Here is a 16,625-nt window from a genome sequence, read left to right on the forward strand (position 1 = left end):
TAGTAAGTAAGCCAACAAGGACAGAGAACTTAAAAGAAAGGAGTTGGGAATTTCCTTTGTTCCCTTATACCATTTTAGAAGTGTTTTTTCCTTCTTTTCTATTTGCATGTTTTGGAAAATAACACACAAAAGCTGTCAAACTATCTTGCGAAATAGATGTCTTTCCAAACTTTGTTAAATTTTTAAGGCTATAACTGAGATTTAAGAGTCTCTTCTAGAATAAGTTGATATTTATAAGGTAGTAACTGGAATTTTAGAACAATGTGGTGATTAAGAGCAGGAGCTCTGATCTCAGGTTAATCAACTTCAAGCCCAGCTTTTTTCAATCACTAGATGTGTGACTGAATATGTTGTTTAACTTTCCTCTTGTTTTCTCTTATCTGTAAAACAGAGACAATATTAACTACTTCATAGCGTTGTTGTGAGGATTATGATATAATGCATTTAAGCAAGGTGTCTGGTAAATAGCATATGATCAATTGTTAATTAACACAAACATTTTAGTGGGAAATTATCTTTCCCACCGTAATAGATTGTGAAAATTTTCATGTTTATTGTAATATATACCATTTTATAAATTCATACGTGACAAATGACAGAAAACCAAGTTCACACACGAACAGTAGACAATATATAGATGTTTTGGAAGGCAATCTGAAGGATTAGAAGCTTGGATAAGAATGAATAAATAAGGAATTAATTACAGTTAAATTGTGATAGAATGTAAATATAATAAGACAAACAGCCAGGTTTAAATGGGTAAATAAACATGTTAAAAGAAAGGCAATAAGCCTTTTCAGGGGATTCAAAAAGCAATAAAGAGAATTTTAATTGATGCTTGAAAGCAAAGGGGCAGAGAGAAGAGCAGGACAACTAACAAATATCTTCAAGGGCCAGGGAAGTAACACAACCACATAATTCTACCGCATATAACAGACTAGGGAGTTGTGGGCTCTGCATAAAAGCATTCAAATCACAAACTACATGTATAAGAAAAATCATGCTGACCAAACAGTTTGCTACCCCAGGAATAAAGTGATGTCTCTCAAATGAACGGAAAGTAGCAGTGGAAACCCTGAACGAATCCTTTCCACGGCGTGAGTCCTGTTCCGCACCCTCCTGTCTTCCCTGATCCACGTCCCTGCCCCGCCAGCAACCATGGGCGCCTACTGATTCATGTTAGCCTGGCCTTGTGGTGCTTGGGAAGACAATCCCCCTCTATCCTGGCAAACCCAGCAGTTCCTTGGTTGGTTATGCTGAGATTTGACCCTAATTGTGGGTGTGATGGCCAAGAGGGAATACGGGGGGCAGATCACGACAAGGGCAAGCAGTGAGGCAGCTGAGAAAGCGAAACCTCTTCAAGTAAGAATGTGTGTGTTTGGGGAGGGGCCTCCACCGCAAGCCCCGGGAGTTCATAGGAATCCGGAGGGGGTCTGTCCAGGTTCTCAAGTGCATCTACCCAGAGATCCCCATGCCAATTCTCAGGCTCCCGCTTCTTCCCCATCAAGGCCCTGACTTTGGTCTTTGCTGGGAATCCAACCCTCTCTCAACTTCTGCTGTTCTTACCATTAAGTCTTCCAGCTGCAGGAGATGAGGGTCATTGTAAAAAGCTGCCAGAGGTTCCTTCTTTTCTTGCTCTCATACTTTGCTTTAAACTGTTAATCAATAGATCTGCCAGTCACTTTCTCTTGTTTAAATTTCCCAGGCCTTACAGTTATTCTTTCCCACATACCCTAAATGCCTATCTCATTGAACCAGTTAACGGGCCACTTTCCACCCAAATCCCAACTCGGTTCTCCACAGGTGAAGGTCTTAGCAATCACCAAGCTGGGAACTAGCAGCCCTCCACCTCCCACCAGTGACGTGAGCCTCCTTTCCAACTGGCCAGGTAGGGATGCAGAGCGTTCCACCCTCAGCGTTGCTTCCTGGGACCAAATGCAATACTACCCCTCTTAGGTTGGATTCCCTGGAAGGAGCTTGATGTGCAGTTTCTTGTTCAGGTTATTTATTGGAAGAAAGCTTTCTGGAGAAGAGGAGTAAAGGAATCAGGGATAGGGCAGAGAGGAAAAACTAAACAAGGGTGTGATGTAAGCTAGAGACCAGCTTTCCCCTGTGGAAGATCTGGGGCAGGAATTGCACTGAAGGACTGACCCCCCCCCCCCCGCCCCGCCGCGGGGTGAGTGAGCCCATCTTTTGTTTCAACATCAGTCGGTAACTGATGGCGGTCCGCGTTGTCTGTGCCCACGCCCACAGCCCCAGTACACACGCAGAGAGAGTGGGCAGTTCTCCAGTGAGGTGTTATCAGCTGCTGAATTGAATTTCTAGGCCCGAGATGGAGCGCCCCCTTCCTGGGGTGCCGCATCAGCAAACAGACACTTAGATAACCTGTGTGTCCCTGTAAATGCTTCGCTTGACCGGAAATGCAGTGTATCCAGCCAGCCAATCCCCTAACGCCAAGCCAACTCTGGACTCTACTTATTTCCTTGTTCTCACCCCGGACCAGGTAGACTACGTGGCCCCTGCCAATCAGATGTTTTCTATTTGTCTCTTCCTTGTTCGTTATTTTTTATCCTCTGAAAGCTTCCTGGCTTCTGACCCAATTTTCAGTTCTTCAAGTGGAGACTGGCTGCGTCACGACATTGTTTGTGTCACTGACATTGTTTTCCTTAATCATCCTTTAACACAGCAGCTGGGGGGAGGGGCGCTCCAGGTGGTAGTGGGTGGGGCGCCAGCAGCCTCCCTCACGGCTGTCCTTACTATCATGATGGATGATATTATTGAAGAGCAGTTTGTAGTTTTACAACTGGAAAAATTTTCCCTTTCACGGTTGATGTGAAGCTGACGGTAGCTCTTTTCTTTCTGCTAAAGGCAATGTTTTCCTTAATGTTAGGCCGGAATGTTCTAACTGGAAAAGCCTTTTAATTTGAAGGGGAAAAGCAAGTGAAATTTATTAAATAGAGTGTTAATAAAAAGGTGTATGGTAGTAATTTTTCTCTTCTCTTTCCCCACAGGCCTCCTAACGCATTCCCCTGACACTCCTCTCCTAAGCATGTTTGTCTGCTGGTTTCTGAGGTAAGAAAACATGTTTTTTTTTTTTTTGCTCAGCTGTAATCCAGGCAAAGGTTTCTAAGTTTGTGAATTAATCCACTGTCTCCTGCTTACAGCTAGCTACGAAGGATACAGTATCATATTATATATTTACCAAAATACACACTTCAATATGTGAGCCAGAATTAATTTACATTTTGGGTAGAAAAATCCATTTTGCCTCAATCATTTCATGTAAGCATCTGAGAAATTGTTTTTCTGAAAGCTGCTGGGCAACTTCCAGAGTGATCTATGGAACTATAAACGTGAATCTATTTGTAATTGACAAGCAAATAGGTCTCAGGCATGTTCTTAGGGTTTCAAGCTACTCTGACTAGTCCTCATGGCAGAAAAGGAAAAAAAGTACTTTTCTGAAGGTAACTTGCATTTTCTTCCCCCATTCGGCATACGTGAAGGAATTTAGGGGAAATTTTGCATTTAATGAAACCCATTTATAAGTTTTTCTTATGAAAATAGTATACCGGTTGCAGCAATCATGGGGACAGGAAGTGCTCAATCTTTGTTCAAGTCTTTGGTTGTGAGTATTAGAAGTGAGAGTTGCTGAGGTCTGTGGTATAGGAGGCGTGGGCTGAAGAATCTTGTTAAAAGGGAGACTTACACACTTCAGCGTAAGTCTAAGACCACAAGTAGATACGACCTTTCAGGGAAAAAAATGCCGAAGAGGTGGATTGCTTCCCCTGCCAGGAGAGAGAATTTTTGTACAGCTCTCAGGAGAGCAATCCTGGTCCAGCAGGGGTTTGATTGATTTGCAACTGGATAGGTACTCACTTGAAGAAAGTGTTCCAGAAATATTTGGAAGTTATGGTTTCTCTATTGGACTGCCTTGAAAACTTGTGTCCCCACAGGTGGTGTGTGATCCATAAAAAATGTAGTGGCCCATGAGCTTTTGGTGGTGGGTGATGAAGGGTGATGGTGATATGCTGAAAGAAATCAAAATTCTTTGTTTTGGTCAGGAATGGTAGCTTGGTTGGATGTATACTAGCTAATATTTACTGAGGGCTCAGGCTGTACCAAGCAGTATCTAAGAACTTAAATGTATTTACTTATGAGGGAGGTACTTTTACTAACCATGTTTGATAGATAAGGAAATTGAGGCAAAGAGAGGTTAAGTAACTTGCCTATAGTTACACAGCTAATTAGTGATAGAGTAAGATTTATATCTAGCTACTTTAACTCCAGAGCACATGCTCTTTACTGTTTTGCTACACGGCCTCCAAGGGCATAACCATAACCAGGAGGAAGCATTATAGGCTTACATCATTCAGGTTACTTTGAAGCGAGACAGTGTCCCAGCAAAGAAGTTAAATGAGGAATTGGATTATCTTCTGGTGAATTCAGTCAATCCTATTTGTCAACCCATCTATTTGGAAACAGTCAAGTTGTTGATGATGGTGTCTAAGTCCTCAGTTACTGTTTGTTTGGGTTTTTTTCACCTGGTTTCCTAAATTCTCCACTTCATTGTATTGATTGAGTTTGTACCAGCTAAAGAGAACCAAAGTGCAGTGATGCAAATGAAGTAGGCTGGATCTAACCTTGAGCGTATTTCTCTTTGCCAACGTGGAATTTGGAGACACGTGTGTAACTCTAATTGGGAAAAAGTTGGAGTCAACATGACCCTCAGAGATCATCTGGAGATGAGGAACCTGAGGATCACTGAGGGTCAGAGACTTGCACAGGATCACACACAGTGGTTCACAGAGGGGCTTCAAGGGAACCTAGGATGCTCGCTTTCTAGAACAGAGCTCTTTCCACAGTGGTGCCCTGTGACCTGAAGAAGCTGAAAAGCAACAGTGAAGAGTAACAGCTCTGGTGACAAGGCATTTGCTGACAAAGAGGCAGAATCCAATAGTGAAACTGTCCTATTAGAAGTCTCCTGGGCCATTCATCCAGAGAGAGCCCTCGGGGAGGAATACGTTTGGCTCACGTTTACTCTTTGGTACAATAGATGCCTGACAATGAGGTGGCTGGGGCTGGTTAGGATGGTGATAATGACAAGTTGGCAACCAAAATAAGAATAACCCAGATTTATAACTTGAAACCTGACCCAAACCACAGTGTAAAACAAGGGACTCTCAAATGCCAAGGACCTCAAGGGATTTGATATCTCGGGAAATTAGGCCAATCTCCTCTTCATATGTCTAAGTCTTTTGAAGAGATCATGATACTGTAATCCTACCTTTGACAGTTGTGGAATAGTTCAATTGTGATTGATTTAAAGTCACAGGAAAAGTATCCTATCTCTAAAAATTAATTTAAAACGTCACAGCCCCAAAGACTAAATGTTAGTATCTCATGTTTCTAGGCACATAAATATTTACTGACCAAATAAGTGTTTGCTCTAGCCAGTACATTACATCCCTGGCTAATCCTTATCTATTTTTATGTGAAATAAAAATTTTAAATTATGGTCAAAACACTTCTTTTAAGTTACTTAACGAACATTTAATTAAATAACTGCTGGTTAGTATCATTTGCATAATAGCTTTTGGACTGCTTTGTACAATTTCTTTAAAGTCTTGACTAGGTTTTTGTTAATAGTGAGAACATAACTGATGCCTTAAGGTTTACATGCCTCTAATATTCTGTACAATTAAGTTTCTGCTTTTCTATTCAGCTCACCTTGTTAGATGGGGATAAACTATCTTGTACCAACTTAACGGGAATATTGCAGAACCAGTGAGGAAATGCCCAAAGTGCTTTGATAATCTTACTTGTGTGTGCTTGGTGATATTCATTAAAGTGTCTTTCGTGAGCGGCACGTAAGTGGGTTTTTAGTCTTTGAAATAAGTTGATTTTCAACTTGATCATGTAGTTAAATTCAGCTTCATTTTGAAATGTAAGTATTTTAGAGTAGAAGAAATGGGAAATTTCCCCCACTAAAAGAAACTATGACTCCTTGGAGAAATGCTTGATTCTGGGTCTGGGTCAGGAAAAGCTCAGGTGAGCTTGGGACTTCCTGTTCTGCCCAAAGGAGAGGAAGCTCCCATAGACGTCTGAGGACACGCCAAAGGGACACAGCAGCCGTTCTAAAGGGTGCCCACTGCCTAAAGACGCGATGCGTTGGGCAGCCAAAAAAGAATAATGGCTACAATTGTTGAAACATGTGGAAAATATAAAAAATCCATGAGTTCATTGCTTTTTTTCCATAAAAGCACCAAATGGCAGATGCCGCCGGTGCTACGGGAGGCCCCGGGGGCCCTGGAATGGGAGGCCGCGATGGCTTCCGCGCAGGCTTCTGCAGCGGGGGCCGGGGTCGCGGTCGGGGCCGGGGTCGCGGTCGGGGCGGGGGCCGAGGCCGCGGAGCTCGCGGAGGCAAGGCTGGGGACAAGGAGTGGCTCCCCGTCACCAAGGTGGGCCGCCTGGTCAGGGACGTGAAAATCAAGTCCCTGGAGGAGATCTATCTCTTTTCTTTGCCCATCAAGGAATCTGAGATCACTGACTTTTTCTTGGGGTCATCCCTCACGGGGGAGGTTTTGAAGATCATGCCTGTGCAAAAGCAGACCCGTGCTGGCCAGCGGACCAGGTTCAAGGCATTTGTCGCCATCGGGGATTACAACGGACGTGTTGGTTTGGGTGTGACGTGCTCTAAGGAGGTAGCCATTGCTATCAGTGGGGCCATCATTCTGGCCAAGCTCTCCATCGTCCCCGTGCGACGAGGCTACTGGGGGAACAAGATTGGCAAGCCCCGTACCGTCCCCTGCAAGGTGACTGGCCGCTGAGGCTCTGTGCTGGTGCGCCTCATCCCTGCCCCCAGGGGCACTGGCATCGTCTCAGCCCCTGTGCCCAAGAAGCTACTGATGGTGGCTGGAATTGACGACTGCTACACCTCTGCCAGGGGCTGCACTGCCACGCTGGGCAACTTGGCCAAGGCCACTTTTGATGCCATTTCCAAGACCTACAGTTATCTCACTCCTGATCTCTGGAAAGAGACGGTGTTCACCAAGTCTCCATATGAGGAATTCACTGATCATCTTGTAAAGACCCGCACCAGAGTTTCCCTGCAGAGGACTCAGGCTCCAGCTGTAGCTGGAGCTATTTTTCTATAGGAAAAATAAAGTGAATGAAGCTAGTTTAAAAAAAAAAATCCATGAGTTCATAAAGAACGAAAAAAAGAAGAGAGCCAAAGGAAAAAAGAACCTCAGAACTCCTCTGTCACCTTTGGAAGTCACTGCTGTACCAGGCTGATACTCTGCTAATCATCATTTAAGGAAAGAATTAAGGATTTATCCTACCTTACCTGTATAGTTTCCTACATAAATTGTATTTTGGAGTGCCCAAATTGCCTGAATTGATGAAGAGTGATTATTTTTTCTTTTCCATTATAGTTTATTCCAAGTTATTGAATATAGTTCCCTGTGCTATACAGTAGGGCCTTGTTGTTGATCTATTTTAGATATAGTAGTTTGTATCTGCTAATCCCAAACTCCTAATTTATCCTCCTCGCCCCTCAACCACTTTCCCCTTTGGTAACCATAAGTTTGTTTTCTATGTCTGTGAATCTGTTTCCATTTTGGAAATAAGTTCATTTACATCAGTTTTAAGATTCCACATGTAAGTGATATCATGATATTTGTCTTTTTCTGCCTGACTTCCTTCACATAGTATGATAATCTCTAGGTCCATCCATGTTGCTGCAAATGGCATTATTTCATTCTTTTTTATGGCTGAGTAATATTCCATTTTATCTATATCTGTATCTATATACCACATCTTCTTCATCCATTCATCTGCTGATGGATATTTAAACTGTTTCCATGTCTTGACTATTGTAAATAGTGCTGCTGTAAACATTGGGTTGTATGCATCTTTTCAAATTAGCATTTTCTTTGGATACATGCCCAGGAGTGGGATTGCAGGATCATATGGCAACTCCATTTTTAGTTTTTAAAGGAGCCTCCGTACTGTTTTCCATAGTGGCTGCACCAATCTACGTTCCCACCAACAGTGTAGGAGGATTCCCTTTTCTCCACATCCTCTCCAGCATTTGTTATTTGTGGATTTTTTTTTAACATCTTTATTGGAGTATAATTGCTTTACAACGTTGTGTTAATTCCTGCTTGTAGCTCCCTTAATGATGGCTATTCTGACCGATGTGAGTTGGTACCTCATTGTAGTTTTGACTTGCATTTCTCTAATAATTAGCAATGTTGAGCATCTTTTCATGTGCCCATTGGCCATCTGGATGTTTTCTTTGGAGAAATATCTATTCAGGTCTTCTACCCATTTTTTGACTGGACTGTTTGATTTTTTGTTATTGAGTTGTATGAGCTGTTTGTATATTTTGGAAATTAAGCTCTTGTCAGTTGCATCATTTGCAAATATTTTCTCCCATTCTGTAGGTTGTCTTTTCATTTTGTTTATGATTTCCTTTGCTGTGCAAAAGCTTGTAAGTTTGATTAGGCCCAATTTGTTTATTTTTGCTTTAATTTCTATTGCCTTTGGAGATTGACCTAAGAAAACATTGGTAATGATTTATGTCAGAGAATGTTTTGCCTATGTTCTCTTTGAGGAGTTTTATGGTGTCATGTCTATATTTAAGTCTTTAAGACATTTTGTGTTTATCTTTGTGTAGAGTGTGAGGGTGTGTTCTAACTCCATTGATTTACATGCGACTGTCCAGCTTTCCCAACACCACTTGCTGAAGAGACTGTCTTTTCTCCATTGTATGTTCTTGCCTCCTATGTCCAAGATTAATTGACTGTAGGTGTGTGGGTTTATTTCTGGGCTCTTACTCTGTTCCATTGGTCCATATGTCTGTTTTTGTGCCAATACACAAATGTGTCTTTATTACTGTAGCTTTGTGGTATTGTCTGAAGTCTGGAAGGGTTATGCCTCTAGCTTTGTTCTTTTTCCTAAGGATTGCTTTGACAATTCTGGGTCTTTTGTGGTTTCATATACATTTTAGGATTATTTGCTCTATTTCTGTGAAAAATGTCATGGGTAATTTAATAGGGCTCACATTAAATCTGTAGGTTGCTTTGGGTAATATGGCCATTTTAACAATATTAATTCTTCCAATCCAAGAGCATGGAGTATCTTTCCATTTCTTTGAATCATCTCCAGTTTCCTTTATCAATGTTTAATAGTTCTCAGCATATAAGTCTTTCACCTCCTTGGTCAGATTTATTCCTATGTATTCTGTTTTTTTTTTTTTGGGGGGGATGTGATTTTAAAACGGATTGTTTTTATGCATGTGCAGGACTGCAAGGACTCCACCCCCTCCCTGCAGACCAGAATCCTATAAAGAAGCCTCACCCATGGCCTGTCAGGAAGAGCGTGTCCTCGAGAGCTCAAGCTTGCACTTCTCCATTCTTTGATCGAAAAATAAAGCTTTCCTTTGCTTCTGCACTGAAAAAAAAAAAGGATTGTTTTTACTTTCCCCTTCTGATGTTTCATTGTTAGCATAAAGAAGTGCAACAGATTTCTGTATGTTAATCCTGTATCCTGCTACCTTGCTGAAGTCATTTATCAGTTCTAGTAGCTCTTGTGTGTAGTCTTTAGGCTTTTCTGTGTAGTGTCATGTCATCTGCATATAGTGACAATTTTACCTCTTCCCTTCCGATTTGTTTTTATTTATTTTTTATTGAAGTATAGTTGATTTACAACGTTATGTTAATTTCTGCTGTAGAACAAAGTGACTCAGTAATACACATATACACATTCTTTTTTATGTTCTTTTCCATTATGGTTTATCCCAGGATATTGAATATAGTTCCCTGTGCTATACAGTAGGACCTTGTTGTTTATCCATTCAATATGTAATAGTTTGCATCTACTAACCCCAAATTCCCAGTCCATTCCTCTCTAACCCCCACTCCTTGGCAATCACAGTTCTGTTCTCTATGTCTGTGAGTCTGATTCTGTTTCATAGATAAGTTCATTTGTGTCATATTTTAGATTCCACATGTAAATGGTATCATATGGTATTTGTCTTTCTCTTTCTGACTTATTTCACTTGGTATGATCATCTCTAGGTCCATCCATGTAGATGCAAATGGCATTATTTCATTCTTTTTTATGGCTGAGTAATTTTCCATTGTATATATATACCACATCTTCTTTATCCCTTCATCTGTCGATAGACATTTAGATTGTTTCCATATCTTGGCTACTGTGGATAGTGCTGCTATGAATGTAGGGTGCATGTATCTTTTTGAATTAGTTTTGTCTGGTTATATGCCCAGGAGTGTGATTGTTGGATCATAGGGCAACTCTATTTTTACTTTTTTAGGGAACTTCCATACCGTTCTCCATAGTGGCTGTATCAATTTACATTCCCACCAACAGTGTAGGAGGGTTCCCTTTTTTCCACACCCTCTCCATCATTAGTTATTTGTAGACTATTTATTTATTTATTTATTTATAACATCTTTATTGGAGTATAATTGCTTTACAGTGGTGTGTTAGTTTCTGCTTTATAACAAAGTGAATCAGTTATACATATACATATGTTCCCATATCTCTTCCCTCTTGCATCTCCCTCCCTCCCACCCTCCCCTATCCCACCCCTCTAGGTGGTCACAAAGCACCGAGCTGATCTCCCTGTGCTATGTGGCTGCTTCCCACTAGCTATCTGTTTTACGTTTGGTAGTGTATATATGTCCATGCCACTCTCTCACTTTGTCACAGCTTACCCTTCCCCCTCCCCATATCCTCAAGTCCATTCTCTAGTAGGTCTGTGTCTTTATTCCTGTCTCACCCCTAGGTTCTTCATGACCTTTATTTTTTTTTTTCTCTTAGATTCCATATATATGTGTTAGCATATGGTATTTGTTTTCTCTTTCTGACTTACTTCACCCTGTATGACAGACTCTCAGTCCATCCACCTCACTACAAATAACTCAATTTTGATTCTTTTTATGGCTGAGTAATATTCCATTGTATATATGTGCCACATCTTCTTTATCCATTCATCTGTCGACGGACACTTAGGTTGCTTCCATGTCCTGGCTATTGTAAATAGAGCTGCAATGAACATTTTGGTACATGACTCTTTTTGAATTATAGTTTTCTCAGGGTATATGCCCAGTAGTGGGATTGCTGGGTCGTATGGTAGTTCTATTTTTAGTTTTTTAAGAAACCTCCATACTGTTCTCCATACTGGCTGTATCAATTTACATTCCCACCAACAGTGTAGGAGGGTTCCCTTTTCTCCATGCCCTCTCCATCATTTGTTATTTGTAGACTTTTTAATGATGGCCATTCTGACCAGTGTGAGGTGGTACCTCATTGTAGTTTTGACTTGCATTTCTCTAATAATTAGCAATGTTGAGCATCTTTTCATGTGCCTATTGACCATCTGTATGTCTTCTTTGGAGAAATGTCTATTTGGTTCTTCTGCTCATTTTTATTTTCTGTTATTTTAACCTTTGTGTTATCAGCAGTAACAAATTAGAAAAAATCTGATAATAGGAATCCTTCACTAAAAACTTCATTGTGATAAAATTAGTATCAAATTAATCCATTCTTGATTGTTTGTTTAAAAAAATCTCAAACCTTTTCAGCAGTGGTCACTAGTGTTGTCAAATATTACAAGGCTTCTTAGGCCATAACCAGTTTTGTACTTCAAATATTTCAATAAGAAATATGGAGGGAAACAAAGTGCTTTTTGTTATTGTTGGAATTTTGTTTATTCTACTTCCATATAAAATGTAACACATAAAATCGTGGTAGCTGTAATCTGTAGAAATTGCCATAATGTACGTGACATTTTACTTCTGTTCATGGGCTAAATAGTCAGCACAAGGGTGCTTTATTTTATTTTTGTGTAATGGACAATTTGAAGATTCCTTTTTATCTTTATCAAATGTAGTTGAATTTATACTTCTGCTAAAACAGAGATGGATGGATAAAATTCTATCTTTATACAATGAAAGCCATATGGTCTTTTCAGTGAGGGGGAACAAAAACACAGCTTTAGAGTTTCACACAGGAAAACCACATTGGATCAAGTAGACCTGACTGACCTTTTTTTCCTGTCCTTTTTTATCCTTTAGTTTTTATTTTATATTGGAGTATAGTTGATTAACAATGTTGTGTTAGTTTCAGTACAAAGTGATTCAGTTATACATATAGAAGTATCTATTTTTTTTAAATTCTTTTCCCATTTAGGTTATTACAGAATATTGAGCAGAGTTCCCTGTGATATACAGTAGGTCCTTGTTCGTTATCTATTTTAAATATAGTATGTGGAAGAGAAGTGGTGGGGGGGGCATCCTTGTCTTGTTCCAGATTTTAGCACTTTCAGCTTTTCATCATTGTGTGTTATATTGGCTGTGGGCTTGTCATAAATGGCTTTTATTCTGTTGAGGTATGTTTCCTCTATACACACTTTGGAAAGAGTTTTTATCATGAATGGATGTTGAATTTTCTCAAATGCTTTCTCTGCACCTATTGAGATGATCATGTGGTTTTGTTGTTTCTTTTGTTGATGTGGTGTATCACATTGATTGATTTGCATATGTTGAACCATCCTTGTGAACTTGAGATGAATCCCACATGGTTGTGGTGTATGATCTTTCTTATGTGTTGTTGGATTCAGTTTGCTAGTATTTTGTTGAGAATTTTTGTATCTATATTCATCAAAGATATTGGCTTGTAATTTTATTTTTGTCTGGTCTTGTCTGGTATTTTTGTCTGGTTTTGGTATCAGGGTGATGGTGGCTTCATAGAATATCTTTGGGAGTATTCCCTCCTCTTCGATCTTTTGGAAGAGTTTGAGAAGGATTGGTAAAACTCTTCTTTGTATGTTTGGTAGAATTCACTTGTGATGCCAGCTGGTCCTAGACTTTTGCTTATAGGGAGTTTGTTTTTTTGTTTTTGTTTAATTACAGATTGTATTTCACTTTTGGTGATCTGTCTGTTCAAGTTATCCCTTTCTTCTTGATTCATTTTGGTGCACTGTATGTTTCTAGAAAGTTGTCCGTTTCTTCTAGGTTGTCAAATTTATTGGCATATAATTGTTCATAGTATTCTTTTTTGTATTTCTGTGGTATTGGTTGATATTTCTCCTTTTTCATTTCTTATTTTGTTTATTTGGGTGCTGTCTCTTTTCTTCTTGGTAAGCCCAGCCTGAGGTTTGTTAATTTTGTTTACCCTTTGAAAGAACCAGCTCTTGGTTTTATTGACTTTTTTCTATTATTTTTTTAACAGATTTTTAAAAATTTTATTTATTTTATTTAATTTTTTTGACTGCATTGGGTCTTTGTTGCTGCATGCAGGCTTTCTCTAGTTCCAGAGAGCGGGGGCTCTTTGTTGTGGTATGCAGGCTTCTCATTGTGGTGGCTTCTCTTGTTGCAGAGCATGGGCTCTAGGCACACAGGCTTCAGTAGTTGTGGTGTGCGGGCTCAGTAGTTGTGACACACGGGCTATAGGGCGCGCAGACTTCAGTAGTTGTGGCGCACGGGCTTAGTTGCTCCACTGCATGTGGGATCTTCCTGGACCAGGGATCAAACCTGTGTACCCTGCATTGGTATGCAGATTCTTAACCACTGAACCACCAGGGAAGTTCCTCCTATTTTTTTAAATCTCTATTTTGTTTATTTCCTCTCTGATCTTTATTATTTCCTTCCTTCTGCTGACTTTAGATTTTGTTTGTTCTTTTTCTAATTATTATAGGTGGTAGGTTAGGTTTTTTATGATTTTTTCTTGTTTTCTCAGGAAGGCTTGTAGCACTATGAACTTCCCTCTAGGAACTGCTTTTGCTGCATCCCATAGATTTTGTATGGATGTGTTTCAATTGTCATTTGTCTCAAGGTATTTTTTTAAAATAAATTTATTTATTTATTTATTTATTTTTGGTCTCTGTTGCTGCATGCAGGCTTTCTCTAGTCACGGTGAGTGAGGGCTACTCTTTGTTGCAGTGTGTGGGCTTCTCATTGCGGTGGCTTCTCTTGTTGCAGAGCACAGCTCTAGGCATTCGGGCTTTAGGAGTTGTGGCTCATGGGCTTGGTAGTTGTGGCTCGCGGGCTCTAGAACACAGGCTCAGTAGATGTGGTGCACAGGCTTAGTTGCTCCACAGCATGTGGGATCTTCCCAGACCAGGGCTTGAATCCATATCTCCTGCATTGGCAGGCTGGTACTTAACCACTGTGCCACCAGGGAAGCCCTGAAGGTATTTTTTTAAATTTCCTTTTTGATTTCCTTGTTGACCCATTGGTTTTTTAGTAGCATATTATTTAGTCTCCATGTAATTGTTTTTTTCTCATTTCTTTTCCTGTGGTAGATTTCTAGTTTCATGCTGTTGTGGTCAGAGAAGATGCTTGAAATAATTTCTATGCTCTTAAATTTGTTCAGGTTTGTTTTGTGCCCTAGTATGTGGTCAATCCTAGAGAATGTTCCATGTGTGCTTGAAAAGAATGTGTATTCCGTTTTTTTAACATGTAATGTCCCAAAAATATCAATTAAGTCTAACTTTTCTATTGTATCATTTAGGATCTCTGTTGCCTTACTGATTTTTGGTCTAGAAGATCTGTCCATTAATGTGAGTGCATTGTTAAAGTCTCCTACTATTATTGTATTCTCAACAATTTCTCCTTTTAAGTCTGTTAGTATTCGTTTTATGTATTTGGTTGCTCCTATATTAGGTGCATATATGTTGATGAGTGTAAAATCCTCTTCTTGTATTGATCCTTTTATCATTTTATAGTGTCCTTCATATTTCTTTACAGCCTCTGTTTTAATGTCTATTTTGTCTGATATGAATATTGCAACCCCTGCTTTCTTGTTATTTCCCTTTGCATGAAATATCTTTTTCCGTCCCCTCACTTTTAATCTATGTGTATCCTTTGCCCTAAAGTGGGTCTCTTGTAGGCAGCATATTGTAGGCTCTTGTTTTTTTGTATCCAGTCTGCCCCTCTATGTATTTTGATTGGAACATTAGTCCATTGACATTTAAGGTAATTATTGCCATTTTAAACCTTGTTTTCCAGTTGATTCTGTTTCTTTTTTGTCCCTTTCTTTTTCTTTTTTTTTTTTGTGCAGTTTGATGATTTCCTTTTATGCTTATATTCTCTTCTTTTTGGTTTCTGTGAATCTATTGTATGTTTTTGATTTGTGGTTACCCTGTTTTTCAAGTATATTAACTCCTTCCTATATCTGCTTACTTTAGACTGATACTCATATAGGCTCAAACACCTTCTAAAAAAAAAAGAAATCTACATTTTCTTACTCTCCTCCTCCACATTTTATGATTTTGATGTCCTCTTTTACATCTTTATGTTTATCCTTTTGCTGTTCCTTTTGTTATCATCACTTTCACAAATAGATTTTTTCTTTTTGATCTGTATACTGGCTTATTTAAGTGATTTACTTTCCAACTGTGATTTCCTGTTTTCTATATCTTCTTGCTTCTTTTCTATTTAGAGAAGACCTTTCAATATTTCTTTTAGGATAGGTTTAGTATTGCTGTATTTTTTAGTTTTTGCTGGTCTGAGAAATTCTTTATCTCTCCTTCTATTCTAAATGATAATCTTGCTATGTAGAGTATTCTAGGTTGCATACTTTTCCCTTTCAAGACTTTGAATATATCTTGCTACTCCCTTCTGGCCCACAGTTTTTCTGTAGACAAATCAGGTGATACCCTTATGGGGGTTCCATTGTAACTAACTCTTTGTTTTTCTCTGCTGCCTTTAGAACCCTCTTTATCTTTAACTTGCCATTTTTATTATAAAGGGTCTTGGTGCAGGTCTGTTTGGGTTCATCTTGTTTGGGACACTCTGTGCTTCCTGTCTGGATATCTGTCTCCTTCTTTAGGTTTGGTAAGTTTTCAGTCATAATTTCTTCAAATACATTTTCAATCCCCTTTTCTCTTTTTCATCCTTCTGAAATCCTTATTATATGTAGATTGGCACACTTCATATTATCCCATAGGCCTCTTATATTGCTTTCATTTTTTTCATTGGGTGATTTACATTATTCTATCTTCCAGATCACTTAGTTGATCTGCGTTATTCATTGCCTTTAGCTCAGCTTTCGTCTCAGCAAACAAATTTTCTAATTTTTCTTGGTTCCTCCTTACAGTTTCTAGTTCCTTTTTACAGTAATCTACATTTATGTTGATAGCTTTTCTTAATTCCTTCAGTATTTTCATTACCTCCTTTTTTTCCCATGTAATTAATTTTTTTTATCTTGATCTTTTGTTAGCACTTTTATGAATTCATCAGTTTTCCATTAGAGTTCTGAAAATGCTTATTCATTCAGTTCATCAGTATAGTCAGTTACCAGAAACCTGTACTTGTCAGAGTCTTTTCCATGAATTCCTTGTCAATGAAATCCTTTTATAGGAACATTTTTGCAAAAACATCAGAGTACACCCAGAACTGTCTGTAAATGACAAAAGACTTAAAAATGACCATGGTTAAAGATTTGATGAAAGTTCATAATAATGCAATTGACAAGGAAATTTAGTTATTTCTGAGATATACATTTTAAATTAATAACTAGAATTATGACTCATAACATTATACCAGAACATATAAGATTTATAGAAATTTCATGTAATGCCTGAAACATTTATA

The 16,625-nt window shown here is 39.1% G+C and overlaps 1 protein-coding gene across 1 annotated transcript; it reads left to right on the top strand.

Annotated features, from left to right (window-relative positions):
• Positions 1 to 6,266: 6,266 nt before the first annotated feature.
• On the top strand, positions 6,267 to 7,053 carry LOC132519464 (small ribosomal subunit protein uS5-like). The gene has a single exon (XM_060147404.1). The coding sequence runs from the start codon at positions 6,267 to 6,269 to the stop codon at positions 6,825 to 6,827; it is 561 nt and encodes a 186-aa protein (XP_060003387.1). The 3' UTR covers positions 6,828 to 7,053.
• Positions 7,054 to 16,625: the final 9,572 nt, after the last annotated feature.

The sequence above is a fragment of the Lagenorhynchus albirostris genome, chromosome 4 (genome assembly GCF_949774975.1).
Source record: "Lagenorhynchus albirostris chromosome 4, mLagAlb1.1, whole genome shotgun sequence".
NCBI lineage: Eukaryota > Metazoa > Chordata > Mammalia > Artiodactyla > Delphinidae > Lagenorhynchus > Lagenorhynchus albirostris.

Bases quoted from the DNA above. Each gene is read 5' to 3' on its own strand.
- LOC132519464 (XM_060147404.1), top strand. From the start codon at position 6,267: ATGGCAGATGCCGCCGGTGCTACGGGAGGCCCCGGGGGCCCTGGAATG.